Raw genomic sequence first — 22,502 nt, 5'->3', positions numbered from 1 at the left:
GAATATACAATCCTGGAATCTCCCGCAGTTGTGAAGATCCCTGTCCTGGAATCTCCCGCAGTATGAAGATCACCGTCCTGGAATCTTCCGCAGCATGAAGATCCCCTTCCTGGAATCTCTCGCAGTGTGAAGATCAATGTCCTGGAATCTCCCGCAGTATGAAGATCCCCGTCCTGCAATCTCCCGCAGTGTGAATATCCAATCCTGGAATCTCCCGCAGTTGTGAAGATCCCTGTCCTGGAATCTCCCGCAGTATGAAGATCCCCGTCCTGGAATCTCCCGCAGTGTGACAATCCCCATCCTGCAATCTCCCGCAGTGTGAAGAATCCCATCCTGGAATCTCCCGCAATGTGAATATTCAATCCTGGAATCTCCCGCAGTTGTGAAGAGCCCTGTCCTGGAATCTCCCGCAGTATGAAGATCCACGTCCTGGAATCTCACGTAGTGTAAAGAACCTTATCCTGGATCTCCCGCAGTGTGAAAATCCCCGTCCTGGAATCTCTCGCAGTGTGAAGATCCCTGGTTTGAAAGCTCATGCCATTTGTGGCCCACGCCCTTCCCTGGCCAGAGGTCACAGTTGTTATTGGGGCTTCCGGGTTGAGAAGAACTACGCGCCGGAAGCTGCCACAGTGTGAAGCTCCTATAGTGTGAAGACCCACGTCCTGGAATCTCCCGCACTGTGAAGATCCACGTCCTGGAATCTCCCGTAGTGTAAAGATCCTCATCCTGGAATCTGCGGCAGTGTGAAGGTCCATGTCCTGGAATCCCCCGCAGTGTGAATATTCCCATCCTGGAGTCTCCCACAGTGTGAAGATCCAAGTCCTGGAATCTCCCGCAGTGTGAAGATCCTCATCCTGGAATCTGCGGCAGTGTGAAGATCCATGTCCTGGCATCCCCCGCAGTGTGAATGTCCCCATCCTGGAGTCTCCCACAGTGTGAAGATCCAAGTCCTGGAATCTCCCGCAGTGTGAAGGTCCACGTCTTGGAATCTCCGGGAGCATTAAGATCCATGTCCTGGAATTTCCCGCAGTGGGAGGTCCACATCCTAGAATCTCCCGCAGTTTGAAGATCCCTGTCCTGGAATTTCCCACAGTGTTAAGATCCACGTCCTGGAATCTCCTGCAGTGTGAAGATCCAAGTTCTGGAATATGCCGCAGTGTGAAGATCCCCGTCCTGGAATTTCCTGCAGTGTGAAGATCCCAGTCCTGGAATATGCCGCAGTGTGAAGATCCCCGTCCTGGACTCACACAGTGTGAAGATCCCCGTCCTGGGCTCTCCCGCAGTTGTGAAGATCGCCGTCCTGGAATGTCTCGCAGTGTGAAGAGCCACGGTTTGAAAGCTCATGGCATTTGTGGGTCACGCCCTTCCCTGGCCAGAGGTCACAGTTGTTGTTGGGGCTTCCGGGTTGAACAGAACTACGCGCCGGAAGCTGCGAATTTGAATCTGAGCGCCGTTGCAAAGTAACAAAGAAGGAGGGAGACGCGGTGCTGGAAGAGGTTAATCCAGGGGATGAGGAAACCAGTGCGACGGTGAGTTAGGTTGAAGCCTGAATGGCGCTGTGGAAATTGTCCGTGCGACTCTGGTGCTTTAGACTTAAGACAGCAAAGCTGAGGTAGCGGAAGAGTAAAGAGGCGGGCGGTTTGGGGCCTGAAGCCCGGGTCCCTGAACCCGTTCCTGTTTATTGAAGCATAATTGTTATATAGGTCGAAATTTTATCTAAATTTCCGGTTTCGACATAGGTCGTTGGGAAAAAATAAGTGATAGCGAGTCATCTCACTAAATATCTGCCAAATTGCCTACTGGAGAGGTGGTTTCAAACAGTAAATCTGTTGTCAATATCAATTCGACTTCGCGTTTTATCACCGTAATACCCGTTGTAGTCTGTCATTGTCTGAAACTGTTTATTGGAATTGTGTCTAATTCATTGGCGAATTTCTAATATGTACATTGTATTTTTCTGTATCAGCCGGTGCCCATTCATTGGCTGTTCTTTCAGTTTCTCCTCATTACCCCCCCCCCCCCCCCCCACACACACACACACACACTCAGCCATTGTAGCGCCCCCCTGCCCTTGCCCTCGATGCCCATGCCATCGCCCCTCATCCCCCCTCCCCTGGTCCTGTATCTATTGGACACATTATTAATGCAGAACACTTCACTCATTAACACGAACAAACCTGAATCGAAATTTCCTACATCATCCAGTGTATAAGGAAGTATCAGTAACAAATCCAGAGTTACCAATATGAACTTACTTTTCATTTAAATTTTTAAAAATAGCTTTAAACTGGCAAGCTATCAGGCATTTAATTGTGAGTTAAGTAGCCAGTCAGCTATTGCTCGGGTTTATCACAAGGATGCTAGTGTAGATTTTGGATAGCATCGTCTTCCAGAAAAGCTAACCAGCATCCTGATATTGCCCTTTGTGAGAAACACTTGATTCATGGGGCCAGATATTCTACACCCAGGGAACTAAAGGAGTTGGCCATGGAAATAGTCAAACCATTGGTTGTCATCTTCCAAAGTTCTATAGATTCTGGAACAGCCTTGGCAGAATGGACGGTGGAAAAATTTAACCCTGCTATTTAAGTAAAGGAGAGAGGGGGGAAACAGGGCATTGCGGACTGAATGCCCGAACATCAGTAGTAGGAAAATGCTAGAGTCAGTAAGGGTGCAATATCTGGACTCTTGGCAAATATCACATGGATTTATAAATGGGAAATCATGTTTGGCAAACCTACTGGAGTTTGCTGAAGATTAACATAGATTAACATAAACATAGATTAACATAGAATTTACAGTGCAGAAGGAGGCCATTCGCACCAGCTCTTGGAAAGAGCACCCTCCCCAAGGTCAACACCTCCACCCGATCCCCATAACCCTTTTCACAGTAACTTCATTTGAAGCCTACTTGTGACAATAAGCGATTTTCTTTTCATTTCATTTCATAACCCAGTAACCCCACCCAACACTAAGGGCAATTTTGGACACTAAGGGCAATTTATCATGGCCAATCCACCTAACCTGCACATCTTTGGACTGTGGGAGGAAACCGGAGCACCTGGAGGAAACCCACGCACACACTGGGAGGATGTGCAGACTCCGCACAAACAGTGACCCAAGCAGGAATTGAACCTGGGACCCTGGAGCTGTGAAGCAATTGTGCTATCCACAATGCCACCGTGCTGCCTCGGTAGTGGAGGGAACTTGTGTCTAGCGTCTGAGGAGATAGGGGAGGCCCTAAATGAATATTTTGCTTCAGTATTCACTAGAGAGATGGAACTTGTTGCTCATGAGAACAGCGTGAACCAGGTTAATCGATTCGAACAGGCTGATATTAAGAAGGAGGATGTGGGGGAAATTTTGAAAAGCATCAGGAAGATAAGTCGCCTGTGGCTGACAGGATATACCCAAGGTTACTACGGGAAATGAGGGAGGAGATTGCTGCGCCGTTGCCGATGATCTTTGCGTCCTCATTCTCCACTGGAGTACTACTGGATGATTGAACATAGAAAATACAGCACAGAACAGGCCCTTCGGCCCACAATGTTGTGCCGAACCTTTGTCCTAGATTAATCATAGATTATCATTGAATTTACAGTGCAGAAGGAGGCCATTCGGCCCCCCCGAGTCTGCACCGGCCCCCGGAAAGAGCACCCCACCCAAATTCAACACCTCCACCCAACACCAAGGGCAATTTGGACATTAAGGGCAATTTATCATTGGCCAATTCACCTAACCCGCACATCTTTGGATTGTGGGAGGAAACCGGAGCACCCGGAGGAAACCCACGCAGACACGGGGAGGACGTGCAGACTCCGCACAGACAGTGACCCAAGCCGGAATCGAACCTGGGACCCTGGAGCTGTGAAGCAATTGTGCAATCCACAATGCTACCGTGCTGCCCTTGAGAACAAATAAATCTACACTATATCATTTAACCGTAATCCATGTACCTATCCAATAGCTGCTTGAAGGTCCCTAATGTTTCCGACTCAACTACTTCCACAGGCAGTGCATTCCATGCCCCCACTACTCTCTGGGTAAAGAACCTACCTCTGATATCCCTCCTATATCTTCCACCTTTCACCTTAAATTTATGTCCCCTTGTAATGGTTTGTTCTACCCGGGGAAAAAGTCTCTGACTGTCTACTCTATCTATTCCCCTGATCATCTTATAAACCTCTATCAAGTCGCCCCTCATCCTTCTCCGTTCTAATGAGAAAAGGCCTAGCACCCTCAACCTTTCCTCGTAAGACCTACTCTCCATTCCAGGCAACATCCTGGTAAATCTTCTTTGCACCTTTTCCAAAGCTTCCACATCCTTCCTAAAATGAGGCGACCAGAACTGTACACAGTACTCCAAATGTGGCCGTACCAAAGTTTTGTACAGCTGCATCATCACCTCACGGCTCTTAAATTCAATCCCTCTGTTAATGAACGCGAGCACACCATAGGCCTTCTTCACAGCTCTATCCACTTGAGTGGCAACTTTCAAAGATGTATGAACATAGACCCCAAGATCTCTCTGCTCCTCCACATTGCCAAGAACTCTACCGTTAACCCTGTATTCCGCATTCATATTTGTCCTTCCAAAATGGACAACCTCACACTTTTCAGGGTTAAACTCCATCTGCCACTTCTCAGCCCAGCTCTGCATCCTATCTATGTCTCTTTGCAGCCGACAACAGCCCTCCTTACTATCCACAACTCCACCAATCTTCGTATCGTCTGCAAATTTACTGACCCACCCTTCAACTCCCTCATCCAAGTCATTAATGAAAATCACAAACAGCAGAGGACCCAGAACTGATCCCTGCGGTACGCCACTGGTAACTGGGATCCAGGCTGAATATTTGCCATCCACCACCACTCTCTGACTTCTATCGGTTAGCCAGTTCGTTATCCAACTGGCCAAATTTCCCACTATCCCATGCCTCCTTACTTTCTGCATAAGCCTACCATGGGGAACTTTATCAAATGCCTTACTAAAATCCATGTACACTACATCCACTGCTTTACCTTCATCCACATGCTTGGTCACCTCCTCAAAGAATTCAATAAGATTTGTAAGGCAAGACCTACCCCTCACAAATCCGTGCTGACTATCCCTAATCAAGCAGTGTCTTTCCAGATGCTCAGAAATCCTATCCTTCAGTACCCTTTCCATTACTTTGCCTACCACCGAAGTAAGACTAACTGGCCTGTAATTCCCAGGGTTATCCCTAGTCCCTTTTTTGAACAGGGGCACGACATTCGCCACTCTCCAATCCCCTGGTACCACCCCTGTTGACAGTGAGGACGAAAAGATCATTGCCAACGGCTCTGCAATTTCATCTCTTGCTTCCCATAGAATCCTTGGATATATCCCGTCAGGCCCGGGGGACTTGTCTATCCTCAAGTTTTTCAAAATGCCCAACACATCTTCCTTCCTAACAAGTATTTCCTCGAGCTTACCAATCTGTTTCACACTGTCCTTTCCAACAATATCGCCCCTCTCATTTGTAAATACAGAAGAAAAGTACTCGTTCAAGACCTCTCCTATCTCTTCAGACTCAATACACAATCTCCCGCTACTGTCCTTGATCGGACCTACCCTCGCTCTAGTCATTCTCATATTTCTCACATATGTGTAAAAGGCCTTGGGGTTTTCCTTGATCCTACCCGCCAAAGATTGTTCATGCCCTCTCTTAGCTCTCCTAATCCCTTTCTTCAGTTCCCTCCTGGCTATCTTGTATCCCTCCAATGCCCTGTCTGAACCTTGTTTCCTCAGCCTTACATAAGTCACCTTTTTCTTCTTAACAAGACATTCAACCTCTCTTGTCAACCATGGTTCCCTCACTCGACCATCTCTTCCCTGCCTGACAGGGACATACATATCAAGGACACGTAGCACCTGTTCCTTGAACAAGTTCCACATTTCACTTGTGTCCTTCCCTGCCAGCCTATGTTCCCAACTTATGCACTTCAATTCTTGTCTGACAACATCGTATTTACCCTTCCCCCAATTGTAAACCTTGCCCTGTTGCACGTACCTATCCCTCTCCATTACTAAAGTGAAAGTCACAGAATTGTGGTCACTATCTCCAAAATGCTCCCCCACTAACAAATCTATCACTTGCCCTGGCTCATTACCCAGTACTAAATCCAATATTGCCCCTCTGGTCGGACAATCTACATACTGCGTTAGAAAAGCTTCCTGGACACACTGCACAAACACCACCCCATCCAAACTATTTGATCGAAAGAGTTTCCACTCAATATTTGGGAAGTTAAAGTCGCCCATGACTACTACCCTATGACTTCTGCACCTTTCCAAAATCTGTTTCCCAATCTGTTCCTCCACATCTCTGCTACTATTGGGGGGCCTATAGAAAACTCCTAACAAGGTGACTGCTCCTTTCCTATTTCTGACTTCAACCCATACTACCTCAGTAGGCTGATACTCCTCGAACTGCCTTTCTGCAGCTGTTATACTATCTCTAATTAATAATGCCACCCCCCCACCTCTTTTACCACCCTCCCTAATCTTATTGAAACATCTATAACCAGGGACCTCCAACAACCATTTCTGCCCCTCTTCTATCCAAGTTTCCGTGATGGCCACCACATCGTAGTCCCAAGTACCGATCCATGCCTTAAGTTCACCCACCTTATTCCTGATGCTTCTTGCGTTGAAGTATACACACTTCAACCCCTCTCCGTGCCTGCAAGTACTCTCCTTTGTCAGTGTTCCCTTCCCCACTGCCTCATTACACGCTTTGGCGTCCTGAATATCTTAGTTGCTGGACTACAAATCCGGTTCCCATTCCCCTGCCAAATTAGTTTAAACCCTCCCGAAGAGTACTAGCAAACCTCCCTCCCAGGATATTGGTGCCCCTCTGGTTCAGATGCAACCCGTCCTGCTTGTACAGGTCCCACCTCCCCCAGAATGCGCTCCAATTATCCAAATACCTGAAGCCCTCCCTCCTACACCATTCCTGCAGCCACGTGTTCAACTGCACTCTCTCCCTATTCCTAGCCTCGCTATCACGTGGCACCGGTAACAAACCAGAGATGACAACTCTGTCTGTCCTGGCTTTTAACTTCCAGCCTAACTCCCTAAACTTGTTTATTACCTCCACACCTCTTTTCCTACCTGTGTCGTTGGTACCAATGTGCACCACGACTTCTGGCTGCTCCCCCTCCCCCTTAAGGATCCTGAAGACACGATCCGAGACATCCCTGGCCCTGGCACCCGGGAGGCAACATACCTTCCGGGAGTCTCGCTCGCGACCACAGAATCTCCTAACTATTCCCCTAACCATTGAATCTCCTACAACTATTGCTTTTCTATTCTCCCCTCTTCCCTTCTGAGCCCCAGAGCCAGACTCAGTGCCAGAGACCTGGCCGCTAGGGCCTTCCCCCGGTAGGTCATCCCCCCCCCAACAGCATCCAAAACTGTATACTTGTTTTGAAGGGGAACGGCCACGAGGGATCCCTGCACTTTCTGCCTGTTTGTTTTTTTCCCCCTGACTGTAACCCAGCTATTCTTGTCCTGTACCTTGGGTGTGGTTACCTCCTTGTAACTCTTCTCAATCACCCCCTCTGCCTCCCGGATGATCCTAAGTTCATCCAGCTTCAGCTCCAGTTCCCTAACACGGTCTTTGAGGAGCTGAAGTTGGGTGCACTTCCCGCAGGTATAGTCAGTGGGGACACCGGTGGTATCCCTCACCACCCACATCCTACAGGAGGAGCATGTAACTGGCCTAGCCTCCATTCCCTCTTACCTTACAGAATATAGCTGCTGTGTGGACTAACTAGATCTCCGCCCTCCGACTCTGCTCCCAGTCAGCTACACTTCCTGTAAACTCCTGGCTCTCTTCGCACTCTTTGCGGAAATGTCGGAAACAGAATGAAAGGAGCACCTTACTCCCTCCTCCCCTAACTCCCTCGGTCACCAAACTCTCACTATCGCACTCAAATGCACCAAATTCAGCACTCAGTGCAAAATTGGAGGGAAACAAATGTTGTTCTCCTGTTCAAGAAAGGAAATAGAGAAATCCCTGGGAATTACAGACCAGTCAGTCTTGCGTCTGTGGTGAGCAAAATTTTCGAAAGGATTCTGAGAGATAGGGTTTATGATTATTTAGAAAAACATAGTTTGATTAAAGATAGCATGGCTTTGTGAGGGGCAGGTCATGCCTCACAAGCCTCACACATCCTGAATTCTTTGAGGATGTGACGAGACACATTGATGAAGGTCGGGCAGTGGATGTGGTGTATATGGATTTCCGTAAGGCATTTGATAAGGTTCCCCATTGTAAACTCATTCAGAAAGTTAGGGGGCATGGGATACAGGGAAATTTGGCTGGCTGGATACAGAATTGGCTGGCCGAAAGAAGACAGCGAGTGGTAGTGCAAAGTATTCCGCCTGGAGGTTGGTGACCAGTGGTGTCTCGCAGGGGTCTGTTCTGGGACCTCTGCTCTTTGTGGTTTTTATAAATGACTTGGATGTGGAAGGGTGGGTTAGTAAGTTTGCCGATGACACCAAGGTTGGTGGAGTTGTAGATAGTGTTGAGGGCTGTTGCAGGTTACAACAGGACATTGACAGGGTGCAGAGCTGGCAGATGGACTTTAACCTAGTTGAATGTGAAGTGATTCATTTTGGAAGGTCAAATTTGAATGCTGAATACAGGGTTTAAGGCAGGATTCTTGCAGGTGTGGAGGGACAGAGGGATCTTGGGTCCATGTACATAGATCCCTCAAAGTTGCTACCCAGGTTGATGGGGTTGTAAAGAAGGCGTATGGTGTGTTGGCTTCCATTAACAGGGGGATTGGGTTTAAGAGCTGTAAGGTTTTGCTACAGCTTCATGAAACACTGGTTAGACCACACATGGAATATTGTGTCCAGTTCTGGTCGCCTCATTATAGGATGGATATAGATGCTTTGGAGAGGGTGCAGAGGAGATTTACCAGGATGCTGCCTGGACTGGAAGGCATGTCTTCTGAAGAAAGGTTGAGGGAGCTCAGGCTTTTCTCGCTGGAGCAAAGAAGGAAGAGAAGTGACTTGTTAGAGGTGTACAAGGTGATGAGAGGCATGGATAGAGTGGATAGCCAGAGACTTTTCCCCAGGGTGGAAATGGTTGCCATGAGGGGACATAATTTTAAGGTGATTGGAGGAAGGTATAGGGAAGATGTCAGAGGTAGGTTCTTCACAGAGCGAGTGGTGGGTGCTTGGATTGCACTGTCAGCAGAGGTGGTGGAGTCAGAGTCATGAGGGACATTTAAGCGACTCTTGGACAGGCACCTGAAGGGGTGTAGGTTAGGTTGATCTTAGATTAGGATAAATGGTCGGCACAAATTCGTGGGCTGAAGGGCCTGTACTGTGCTGTTCTATGTTGTATGTAACTGGTAGAATAGATGAGGGTCAGGGGGTCGGGATTGAAGGCGCTAGCAACAGAGCCACTCCCGATGGCCCCGGGGAAATACTCAGGGAGTCCGGTAATAATAGCTTCATTGGGAATTTGGAGGCAGTTTCACTATCATTTCGGGTTGGGGGCAGGGTCAAGGGAAATGCCGGTTCGGGGGAACCACAGATTTGTGGGATCAAAGCAAAGTGGGAGGAAGAGTGGGTATGTAGGAGGGGTTCTGTGCTCCGGAGAGTGAATGCCTCCACCTCGTGTGTGAGGTTGGGGCTGATAAAGCTGAAGGTGGTGTATAGAGCACACCTCACGAGGGCGAGAATGAGCTGATTCTTTGAAGGGGTAGAAGATGTGTGTGAATGTTGCGGGGTGGGGGTGGGCCAGCAAATCACGTTCATATGTTTTGGTCCTTTCCAAAGCTACAGGATTACTGGAACGAGGTTTTTAGGGTAATCTCTAAAGTGGAATCTTTAATGCAGAAGAGTGTGAGGTGATTCATTTTGGAAGGAATAACAGGAAGACAGAGTACTGTGCTAATGGTAAGATTCTTGGCAGTGTGGATGAGCAGAGAGATCTCGGTGTCCATGGACATAGATCCCTGAAAGTTGCCACCCAGGTTGAGAGGGTTGTTAAGGCGTACGGTGTGTTAGCTTTTATTGGTAGAGGGATTGAGTTTAGGAGCCATGAGGTCATATTGCAGCTGTACAACACTCTGGTGTGGCCGCATTTGGAGTATTGCATGCAATTCTGGTCGCCGCATTATAGGAAGCATTGGAAAGGGTGCAGAGGATCTCCAGATTACCAGAATGTTGCCTGGTATGACCATAAGACATTGGAGCGGAAGTAAGCCCATTCGGCCCATCGAGTCCACTCCACTATTCAATCATGGCTGATTTCAAATCCATTTACCCGCTCTCTCTCCATAGCCCTTAATTCCTCGAGAAATCAAGAATTTATCAACTTCTGTCTTAAAGACACTCAACGTCCCGGCCTCCACCGCCCTCTGTGGCAATGAATCCCACAGACCCACCACTCTCTGGCTGAAGAAATTTCTCCTCATCTCTGTTCTAAAGTGACTCCCTTTTATTCTAAGGCTGTGCTCCCTGGGTCCTAGTCTCCCCTGCTAATGGAAACAACTTCCCTACGTCTACCCTATCTAAGCCATTCATTATCTTGTAAGTTTCAATTAGATCTCCCCTCAACCTCCTAAACTCCAATGAATATAATCCCAGTATCCTCAGACGTTCATCGTATGTTAGGCCTACCATTCCTGGGATCATCCGTGTGAATCTCCGCTGGACCCGCTCCAGTGCCAGTATGTCCTTCCTGAGGTGTGGGGCCCAAAATTGCTCACAGTATTCTAAATGGGGCTTAACTAATGCTTTATAAAGCTTCAGAAGTACATCCCTGCTTTTATATTCCAAGCCTCTTGAGATAAATGACAACATTGCATTTGCTTTCTTAATTACGGACTCAACCTGCAAGTTTACCTTTAGAGAATCCTGGACTAGGACTCCCAAGTCCCTTTGCACTTCAGCATTATGAATTTTGTCACCGTTTAGAAAATAGTCCATGCCTCTATTCTTTTTTCCAAAGTGCAAGACTTCGCACTTGCCCACGTTGAATTTCATCTACCATTTCTTGGACCACTCTCCTAAACTGTCTAAATCTTTCTGCAGCCTCCCCACCTCCTCCACACTACTTGCCCCTCTTTGTATCATCGGCAAACTTAGCCAGAATGCCCCCAGTCCCGTCATCTAGATCGTTAATATATAAAGAGAACGGCTGTGACCCCAACACTGAACCCTGCGGGACACCACTCGTCACCGGTTGCCATTCCGAAAAATAACCTTTTATCCCAACTGTCTGCCTTCTGCCTGACAGCCAATCGTCAATCCATGTTAGTACCTTGCCTCGAATACCATGGGCCCTTATTTTACTCAGCAGTCTCCCGTGAGGCACCTTTATCAAAGGCCTTTTGGAAGTCAAGATAGATAACATCCATTGGCTCTCCTTGGTCTAACCTATTTGTTATCTCTTCAAAGAACTCTAACAGGTTTGTCAGGCACGACCTCCCCTTACTAAAGCCATGCTGACTTGTCCTAATCCGACCCTGCACTTCCAAGAATTTAGAAATCTCATCCTTAACAATGGATTCTAGAATCTTGCCAACAACCGAGGTTAGGCTAATTGGCCTATAATTTTCCATCTTTTTCCTTGTTCCCTTCTTGAACAGGGGGGTTACAACAGCGATTTTCCAATCCTCTGGGATTTTCCCTGACTCCAGTGACTTTTGAAAGATCATAACTAACGCCTCCACTATTTCTTCAGCTATCTCCTTTAGAACTCTAGGATGTAGCCCATCTGGGCCCGGAGATTTATCAATTTTTAGGCCTCTTAGTTTCTCTAGCACTTTCGCCTTTGTGATGGCTACCATATTCAACTCTGCCCCCTGACTCTCCTGAATTGTTGGGATATTACTCATGTCTTCTACTGGAGGGAAGATCTTATGAGGAAAGGCTGACGGACTTGAGGTTGTTTTCGTTGGAGAGAAGAAGGTTAAGAGGTGACTTAATTGAGACATACAAGATGATCAGAGGATTGGATAGGGTGGACAGTGAGAGCCTTTTTACTCTGATGACATGAGGGGACACGCCTTTAAATTAAGGGCGTGGAATGCCCTGCCTGCAACAGTAGTGGACTCGCCAACGCTAAGGACATTCAAATGGTCATTGGATAGATATATGGACAATAAGGAAATAGTGTAGATGGGTTTTAGAGTGGTTTCACAGGTCGGCGCAACATCGAGGGCCGAAGGGCCTGTACTGCGCAGTAATGTTCTATGGTGCACGTAAAACTGGACCCGGGCCCCCGGGTGGCCGTATTCGGGGTGTCGGGCCAGCCGGGGTTGGAAACGGGTGTGGAGGCGGATGTTGTCGCCTTCGCCTCGTTGATCGCCCGAAGGCGGATCCTGATGGGATGGAGAGCAACCTCTTCTCCCCCCCCCCCCCCCCCCCCCCCCTGTGCCCTGTTGGAATTCTTCACTCTTGAGAAGTTTGAACTAAAGGGAAGGATGGAGGCGTTCTACAATTCATTGGCGTTATTCATTCTGGATAACATCGAGCATTAGTTGGGGGGGGGGGACTGTATGTGTTAATGGTGACTATGGGTGATTCCTGATTCCTTTTTATCATTTGTTTATGTGAACATGCGGGCTAATGTTTGGGGTTTGGTGGGAGGATGGGATCGTTGTTATTGATATGGGGATTGACATATTACTGATTATTGTTTTTGTTGGTGGGTGTAAATCTGGGAGAAAATGTGAAAAAGGAGGAGAATAACAATATTTAAAAAAAAAAAAACAGATAAGGGTGATAAAGTCCCACATAAGAGGTTAGTGTGTAAATTAAAGTGCTTGGGATCGGGAGTAATATTGATTGACAGTTGGTTCGTGATCAGGAAACAGTGGGAATAAATGGGTCTTTTGCCAAGTGGCAGATGGTAATGAGTGGGGTCCTGCAAGGGCCAGTGCTTCAGCCCCAGCTATTCATGATATACATCAATTATTTGGTTGAGGGAACCAAAAGTAATATTTCCAAGTTTGCAATGAAACTTGGTAGGAAGGTGAGGGATTGAGCTAAGTTGAGTGAGTGGGACAATATATGGCATTTGCAGTATAACGCGGATAAATGTGAAGTTATCCACTCGAATGGAGAAACAGAATGGCACAGTATTATTTAAATAGTGATAGATTGGGAAATGTTGACGTAGAAAGGGACCTCGGTGTCCTCGTGCACCAGTCACCGAAAGCAAGCATGCAGGTGCAGCAATCAGTCAGGGAGGCAAATCGTATGTTGGTTTATTGTAAGAGGACTTCAGTCCCAAGAGCAAGCGTGCCTTCCTGCAGCTGGAGTATTATGTGCAGTTTTGGTCTCCTTATCTAAGAAAGGATGTATTTGCCGTAGATGAAGTACAGTGAAGGTTCTGCTAGGGTGGCAGGATTGTCGCATGAGCAGAGATTGGGTCAACTGGGCCTGTATTGGAATAGAGAAGAATGAGAGGGGATCTAACGTTTAGAATTCTGATTGGGTGGACAGACTGGATTCAGGGATGTTGTTTCGTCTGGATGGGTGGGAGGTCGAGAACAAAAGGTCACAGTCTCAGGATATGGGTTGGGCCATTTAGGACTGAGAAATGTCTTCACTCAGAAGCTGGTGAACCTGTGGAATTCTCTGCCACAAAAGACTGTGGAGGCCAAGTCACTGAATATATTTAAGGAAAGGGACTTCTAGATGTTAAAGCTGTGAAGGGGTGGGACAGCACTTGAGTATGGCATTAAGATGGAGGATCAGCCGTGATAATAAGAACAAAGAAAATTACAGCACAGGAACAGGCTCTTCAGCTCTCCAAGCCTGCACTGACCATGCTGCCCGTCTGAACTAAAACCCTCTACCATTCCGGGGACCATATCCCTCTTCCCATCTTATTCACGCATTTGTCAAGAAGCCCCTTTAAAAGTCACTATCGTACCTGCTTCCACTACCTCTCCCAGCAGCGAGTTTGAGGCTCCCACCACCCTCTGGGGTAAACAAAAACTTGCTTCGTACGTCTCTTTTAAAACATTCCCTCGCACCTTAAACCTATGCCCCCTAGTAATTGACTCTTCCACCCTGGGAAAAATCTTCTGACTATCCACTCTGTCGATACCCCTCATAATCTTTTAGGCTTCTATCAGGGTGCTCCTCAACCTCCGTCGTTCCAGTGAGAACAAACCAAGTTTCTCCAATCTCTCCTCCATAGCTAATGCCCTCCATACCAGGCAAGATCCTGATAAATCTTTTCTGTACCCTCTCCAAAGCCTCCACATCCTTCTGGTAGCGTGACACTGCGTTCCAAGTGCCGCCTAACTAAGGTTCTGTACAGCTGCACCATGACTTGCCAATTTTTGAACTCGCTGCCCCTGCCGAGGAAGGCAAGTATGCCGTATGCTTTCTTGAATACCTTCTCCACCTGTGTTGCCACTTTCAGTGACCTGTACACTTGTACATCCAGATCCCTCTGCCTATCAGTACTCTTAAAGGTTCTGCCATTTACTGTATATTTCCCACCAGCATTCGACCTTAAAAAATGCATTACCTCACATTTGTCCGGATTAAACTCTATCTGCCATCTCTCCACCCAAGTCCCCAGCCGCGTGATACCCTGCTGTATCCTCTGACAATCCTCATCTGTATCAGCAACACCAACCTTTGTGTTGCCCGCAAACTTACGAATCAAACCAATTACGTTTTCCTCTAAATCATTTATAGAACTATATATCAAACAGCAAAGGTACCAGCACTGATCCCTGAGGAACGCCCAAAGTCACAACCCTCCATTGTTGAATGGTGGAGCAAGCCTACTTCTCCTATTTTCGGTGTTTCACAAAGTTGAGTGTCTATGAATCAAAACTTTATACTCAAAGGAAAAGATAATTATTTTCTGTTCTTTCTGTCAGGCTAGCAGGATTTCTGGTGCCAGACCAGAGCAGGTTTATGTTTTTTAAAAAAAAATCAGTTTTTTGAAATTGCTTCTGGAAGTCAAAGTTTCTTCTGACTCGAGGAAAACGCAATGATGTTGGCTCATAATGCATTTACATACATAGAAAATAGACGCATGAGGGGGCCATTCGGCCCTTCGAGACTGGTCCGGCATTCATTGTGATCATGGCTAATCATCACATTCAATACCCTGATCAAGCCTTCCCCCATATCCCTTGATCCCTTTAGTCTCAAGAGCTATATCAAATTCCTCCTTGTAATTCCCACAGTTTTTGCCTCAACCACTTTTTGTGATAGTGAATTCCACAGATTCATCACTCACTGGGTGAAGAAATTTCTCCTCACCTCAGTCCTAAAAGATTCACAGCTTATCCTCTTATCAAACTATGACCCCTAGTTCTGGACACCCCCACCATCTCTTTCTGAATCTCCCCTGTCTAATCCTATTAGCATTTTGTAAGCTTTTATGAGATCCCCTCTCACTCTTCTAAACTCCAATGAATGTAATCCGAACCAACTTAGTCTCTCCTCATATGACAGTATTGCCAGCCCAGGAATCAGCCTGGCAAATCTTTGCTGCTCTCCCTCCATAGCATCATATCATAGAATTTACAGTGCAGAAGGAGGCCATTCTCCCACCGAGTCTGCACCGGCTCTTGGAAAGAGCACCCTACCCAAGGTCAACACCTCCACCCTATCCCCATAACCCAGTAACCCCACCCAACACTAAGGGCAATTTTGGACACTAAGTGCAATTTATCATGGCCAATCCACCTAACCTGCACGTCTTTGGACTGTGGGAGGAAACCGGAGCACCCGGAGGAAACCCACGCAGACACGGGGGAATGTGCAGACTCCGCACAGATAGTGACCCAAGCCGGAATCGAACCTGGAACCCTGGAGCTGTGAAGCAATTGTGCTATCCACAATGCTACCGTGTTGCCTCAGATAAGGACATCAAAACATCCTTCCTCAGATAAGGACACCAAAACTGCACACACTACTCCAGGTGTGGCCTCATCAATGCCCTATGCAATTGTAGTAAAACATCCCTATTCCTATACTCAAATCCTCTCTCTATTGTTGCTGATTTTCTCCTTGGTTCAATTGCTCTGTTTTGTTACCTTTGCTCTCGAGTCGCCAGGTATCTTTATAATACCGCCACGAGGTTCAAGTCAAAGTAATGATCAATAACCCAATACACCAATTAGTAAGATTTAAATCAAAGCACATTTATTATACACAGTAATCACTACTCATGCACAAATTCTACGTCTAAACTACTTCTAGAACTAACAGGCCTATACTTAACTTCGGACTGGCCCATCAGGTCAGGGGAACAAATGGCCTTTCGTTCGGGTTCTGAGTCTGCGGGATTCGAAGTTGGTACGGAATGGTAGCTAGGAGCGCCTATCTCGTAGCGAGCGTTGAATCAAGACTTACTTTGTCGGGAGTCACTGCAGTGGTCATGGTTAATGTTGGTTCGTGTTACTGGGTGACCCGGGCAGGACGCAGAGCTGAAGAGAGAGTGATTTGAACTTGGGGCTTAACTCTTATAGTCCCCAGGGGAATCCCGCCTTTCGGGGCGGACCCTGTACCCGGCCCCAAGTGATTGGACTTTGTCCCAATCGCTTGTTTCGATTTTCTCCAATACTGGAGCGGTTCCCTGATCGATGGGCGGTCTTGAGGTGCTCGTTCACTTCCTTTGTGTTGGCTCCTGCTGGCGCCGAGGAGTCTGGCTTTGCTTTGTGCTTCCAAAATGTTACTCATTGTTCCCAGGGATTGCTCATCAGTATGCAGATGGCTGCTACTTTGGTATGCTGATGGTCGCTGGTATCGATGTTGTCTGGCCTTTGCAGAGGTAAATACACAGCAAACCTGCAGCTGCTGGTTTCTGTCTATGTTGGCTGATTTTCCCATCAGCCTTTGCCGTTCGCCATTTTAAATCGGGAGTTGGCCAATTTAGGTGGCTACACTATGAAGGCCAACATTACGTATGCTCTCATTAGTGCATGCTGTATCTGTGCACTTACTTTCAGCGACTGGCGCACAAGGGCACCAAGGTCTCGCTGAGTATTCACTACTCTCAATTTACACCCATTCAAATAATCTGCCTTCCACTCACTCAGCATTTCCAAATCCCGCTGAAGCACATCTGCATCCTTCTCACGGCTTACCCTCCCACCCAACTTTGTATCATCTGTAAATTTAGAAATACTACATTTAATTCCCTCGTTCAAATCATTAACATATGTCCTAAGCAAACCTGCCAATCAGAAAAAGACCCATTTATTCAAACTTTTTGCTTCCTATCTGCTAACCAGCTTCCTATCCATCTCGAGACACTACCTGCAATCCCATGCGCTTTAACTTTATATAGTTATCTGCTGTGTGAGACCTTGTCGAAAGCCTTCTGAAAGTGTAAATAACCACATCCACCACCGCGGTGTTCTCCCTGGTCAACTCTATTAGTTACATCTTCAGAGAATTCTAATAGATTTGTCGAGTATGATTTCCCCTTCATAAACCCATGCTGACTTTGTCTGATTATACCAAATGCTGTGCTATGAAATCCTTGATAATGGACTCCAGCAACTTCCCTACTACTGAGGTTAGGCTCATTAGTCTATAGTTCTCTGTTTTCTCTCTCCCTCTCTTTTTGAATAGTCGGGCGGTATTGGCTACCCTCCAGTATAACATAAAATTCCCAAGTTGTTCTCCAGAAAAACCTTAATTCTGAAAGAGAAACTGTAGAATTAAGGAGGGGCAAAATCAGGGCGTTTGTTTAAATGTTGCAGAAGGTCAGTCAATGAAGAAGCCGTGAAACATTGTTTGATAATCCAGTTCCAGCACCATTCGGCAATAGAATTCAACAAGATAAGAGTGTGGCAAAAATCAAAATGTTGCTGTCTTGTTTGTACCTATACATGCATGTTTTTGTTTTTAAAAAGCAATGGTAACTGATAAAGTGAATGCTATCCCTTTTCCATGCTTAAAGGGAGATGAGAGATGACCCTTCTATTAAAAGAGAGCAAATCGCTGAATATATTTTGGTTGATCAAGAGTTAACATAAAAACTTTCTCTTGCGTATACATAGCCTGGTTGAAATGAAAATGACAGTGACGCAAGTGTGGATAAACCGTAACTTATACTCAACATTGTACATGGAGTATTTTGCAAATCTTGTTCGACTTTTTGAACTTTTGTTCAATATGTAGAATTAGAAAGGTACCTTCAGCTATCTCGTGAAGACATTTTAACTTCTTTTAAGAGAAGAAAGGTCCTAGTTAATATTAGTTAACATTGGTTAATATTATTTGATATCAAAAAGGATGTATTTAATTTAAAGGGTAAGTCATGGCAGTAGGGCTCCAAACTATGGTGTGCTCTTTCTCCACGTGGGAGACCAGGAATGTTTCCAGCATGTGTGCAGGATGTTTCTGTCGCTGTAGCTCCTGGAAGACTGGGTTTCAGACCTGGAGCAGCGGCTGGAGACACTTTGGAGCATCCAAGTTTTGAAGACGAGAGCCTCAGAACTTGCTGCACCCCTAGCCAAGCTGTTCCAGTACAGCTACACCATTGGCATCTTACCCGGCAATATGGAAAATTGATTTCCTGTCTAATGTTTGAACCAAGGCTGTAATGAGGTTAGGAGCTGAGTGACCATGGCAGAACCCAAACTGAGTGTCCGTGAGCAGATTATTGCTGAGTAAGTGCTACTTGACAGCAGCGTTCACGACTCCTTCCATCACTTTGCTGATGATGGGGAGTAGACTGATAGGGCGGTAATTGGTTGGGTTGGATTTTCCTTGTTTTTGTGTACAGGACTCTTCTGCGCAACTAATTCATCCATTTTTTATTTCAAATGCTCCAAGCGTTCAGGTAAATAAAATGGATTAATTAGTTGTGCAGATGTTTATAAAGGAGTATGATATAGTTGGGATTAATAAGGAATGGCTCATGGTGAGCAAGGATGGGAGCTAAACATTGAGGGATATTCAGTTTTTAGGAAGAACAGACAGAAAGGAAAAGGTGGTGGAGTTTCATTGTTGATTAGAAGAAGATATTGAGGGGTGTGGAATCTGTATGGGTTGAGTTTAAAAAAACACCAAGGAGCAAAAAATATTTGTAGGCTTGTATACAGACCATCAAACTGCAGTGGTAATGTTGGGAACAGCATTAGACAGGAAATCAGAGATGCATGTGATAAAGGAACATCTGTGATTTATGGGTGATTTCAATCTGCATATAGATTGGGTGAATCAAATTAGTCACAGTACAAGAGAGAAGGAATTTTTGGAGTGCATGCGGGATAGTTTTCTGGACCAATATGTTGAGGAACCAACAAGGGAACCGGCCATCTTGGACTGTAGATCTCCAAATTTCTTTCTCTGTCAGTCTGGCCTCAATAAAAGTTGAGACGGATTCGCACGTAAACAGAAGTTATTTATTTAGCTTGCAAGCTTGAATCATCTTACAGAAACGTAAGAGACATCCAGCCTCTTGCATCCCAGAAAACGACTGAACTAAAAGACAAAGGGATCTCTGCAAAATCAATTCAAATGGTATCAAGTTTCACATACTCGACGGACATAGGTCAGCCTATGTCCCTCCTGACCTGTTCGATCTATTCTGATTGGCTCACTTCCAATCCCTTTCTCTGGCCCCTATCAATGCAGCATCACTCTCATAGACACACCTCTTCCTGCTTTTTCCATGCGGTCTCAAATTCCTTTGTCCCTAACTGCAAGAATCAAAGTGGCTTATTTCTACATTACATTAACTAGTAACTCTAAAGTAACTATTTTATATCACATTCGTCATTCCCTCCTTTTATCATTCCATGATAACCGAACTATCCAATCTATAGCTACGGTTCCTCATCTAAAAAGATCCGTCGCTGCATTTCCAATTCCTGTCTTAGCCCCCCTTCATCTGCCTCACCCTCATGGATTTTAACAGTTAAATTTTTTTTCTCGGTGATTGGGGCGGTGATCTGATCTAGTGCACCCCGCATTCTACCCATCACACATTTAAGGATGGCCAGGCCCACAAAGATGCAGCCGATAGCTACCACTAGATACATGGCCATATTTATCAACCAGTCCTTCCATCCTCCAGATCCCCAGTTACCCCAAGAGTCAGGATCCTGCATCCCGTCCAAGTGATCCCGTATGCGATCCATAAATTTAGTAATGTTAGCGGTCAAGTCCTGAACACCCATGATACACTTGCCCTGTACTATGGCGCATACCCCACCCTCACGGGCCAGAAGATAGTCAAGAGCATACCGGTTCTGCATTGCAAACAACCGTAGCTGAGACAACTCCTTAGTTATTGCCCCGAGGGCTCCCAAGGTTTCATTTCCCAAGATGGTAAGGCCGCAAATAAAATAATTCCGATCACTAACCGCCAAGGAACCCCCCCACACCTCCCAGTGTCAATACGCTCAGAATGCCCCACCCGGCTGAGTGGCCCCGGTTGGGTGCAAGAACCTGAGGTTTTTTCCAGTTCTCGCAAAATTCAGCAGAGACTGCCCGGCGTGCTAACTGATTATGCAGGTTCCACGCCGAAGGGCAGGGGACTGTGGTAGGGACTAGAGTCCCTATAGCAATTTGGCGGGGAAATGGGGTGACAAAACGTTGGTCGCCGTACCATTAAATAAAAAGTAGTATCCTTGTTCCGTGTGGAGACTAGCATCACAATCAGCATATCGGTTGCGTAAGGACCTCCCAGTAGCCCAGTTTATCCAATTTTGAAATGCCCATTCGGGCCGCCCAGCAATGCGGAAAGCCCTATTCCCAACAGTGATATGAGAGACATTCGCCCAGCCACAAAGGAGCTGGAGGCCAGCGTTCAATGGAACGCAAGTGGTGTTATAACAAACGCATTGGCCAGACGCCTGGGTGATATGGCACCTCCTGTCCGTACAGGTGGGAAACAGACATGTTATATTTGTGTCCACCTCTACCAGCAAACAGCCATATCCTTCACTGCTGAAACAATTCTCGTACGACCGGGAATCCCTATTGGGAGTGAAGTGGCTAGGTATGTACGCCCTCCACCGTCGCAGCCTATCGTACTGTGAATGGGAATTATCCTGAGGGAGGGGAAGGCAAATAGCCGGTGGTGCTGAATCCGGATCGTAAGGAAGAGTGACGTGCTCGGGCAATGGCTCGGAACGCTGACAATGAACCACCGTTTGGGGAGTGCCCCAAAGCGGTGAAACAGAAAATAACCTAGACACCGCTGCGGGGTTTGGGTAGCAGGCAACCCGTCCCTGGCCATACAGACGGTGGTAAATCTGGTAGAAGAGATTCATACTACCCGGGTTTTCCTCAGTTTGGCCTTTAATTAACTTAAGTGCATCTCCCGGTAACCTACGTTCTAGCTGTACTTCCCTTCTCACACGCCCCGTCCTCTCTCTAGTCCCTTTCTCTTTCTCATGGTCTCTTCCTACACTCTTCTGACAGCCTGATGTTACCTTTATTGTACCACTTTTAACACATCCAAAATCAAATTTACATGTATTCCAAAAACAAGGCAATGTCCATATAATGTTCCCTTCCCATCGCCGGGACCGGTGCAGCTGCTTCATGACTCCCGCATTCTCCTTAACTTTGATGACTTTCCATGAGTCGATACCATGTCCTCGTATATGGGGGCAGTGAAGAACATCACCTTTGCATAGGTGATGTATCCTTGTAGATTGGTTGGGGCTACACAGATACATAATATTCCCCTTTTCCATGTCCATCGCCAATAACACGCCAAGCGAAGTGAGGCCAAATATCAGACAGACTATGCGTAGCCACTCCATCATGCTCCACACCTGCAAAATAGCACTGGAGAAGGGAGGCAGGTTAGTATCCGACCTTTTACAGTAGTGGAGATGGACTCAATTTACAGTGATGTAGGTGGACCCAAGCACTTTGCCCCTCCACTTTAACTGCTGTGGGGGTGGTAAGGAGAACTTGGAAGGGCCCGTCCCATCGCGGCTCCGACCCCTTCCTAGTCCAATTTTTGACCATGACATAACTACCGGGCTGGACTGAAAGTGAGCTAGGTACTGGGGCAATGGCTGGTGAGCCGCACGGACTGGGCCATGGAGTTCCTTGAGCACTTGCGTAAGGGCTAGAACATAGGTGGTCATTTCTTCAGTCATCTGATGAAACTGAACCCGTCTGGGAACCTGCAGGCTCCAAGGAGTTCTAAGAGGCCTGCCATAAAGAATCTCGGCGGGAGAGAGCCGGGCTGGTCCCGCAGGTGTAACCCGCAGCTGGAAGAGGGCAACGGGGAGCAACTTAAGCCATGTCAGTCCCGTGTCTGCTCTTAATTTAGCCAATTTAGTTTTGAGGGTCTGATTGTGTCTCTCAACCACCCCGGCTGCCTGCGGTCTGTAAGCACAGTGTAACTGCTGGCGTATGCCCAACTGGGAGCAAAACTCCTTGTTAATTTGTCCAATAAAATGAGGCCCATTATCAGAACTTAACTGAGCTGGTATACCGTACCGGGGAATGATTTCCCTCATCAAGACTTTAACCACAGTAGCAGCTT

At 46.8% G+C, this 22,502-nt stretch overlaps 1 protein-coding gene across 2 annotated transcripts in view; it reads left to right on the top strand.

Annotated features, from left to right (window-relative positions):
• The first annotated feature begins 1,394 nt into the window (after positions 1 to 1,394).
• LOC140399001 (G2/M phase-specific E3 ubiquitin-protein ligase-like) overlaps positions 1,395 to 22,502 on the top strand; it is a 486,739-nt gene continuing 465,631 nt past the window's right edge. Inside the window, exon 1 of one of the 2 annotated variants that reach the window (XM_072488055.1) lies at positions 1,395 to 1,529. Coding sequence is in view for 1 of the 2 variants with exons in the window: in XM_072488045.1 (XP_072344146.1) it covers positions 1,510 to 1,529 (20 nt within the window). In the remaining variant the exon portion in view is untranslated. The remainder of the gene's footprint in view (positions 1,530 to 22,502) is intronic. The other variant, XM_072488045.1, reaches the window with a different exon arrangement.

This window comes from Scyliorhinus torazame, chromosome 2 (genome assembly GCF_047496885.1).
Source record: "Scyliorhinus torazame isolate Kashiwa2021f chromosome 2, sScyTor2.1, whole genome shotgun sequence".
In the NCBI taxonomy this organism is placed as follows: domain Eukaryota; kingdom Metazoa; phylum Chordata; class Chondrichthyes; order Carcharhiniformes; family Scyliorhinidae; genus Scyliorhinus; species Scyliorhinus torazame.
This window is presented reverse-complemented; position numbering and strand designations above follow the sequence as displayed.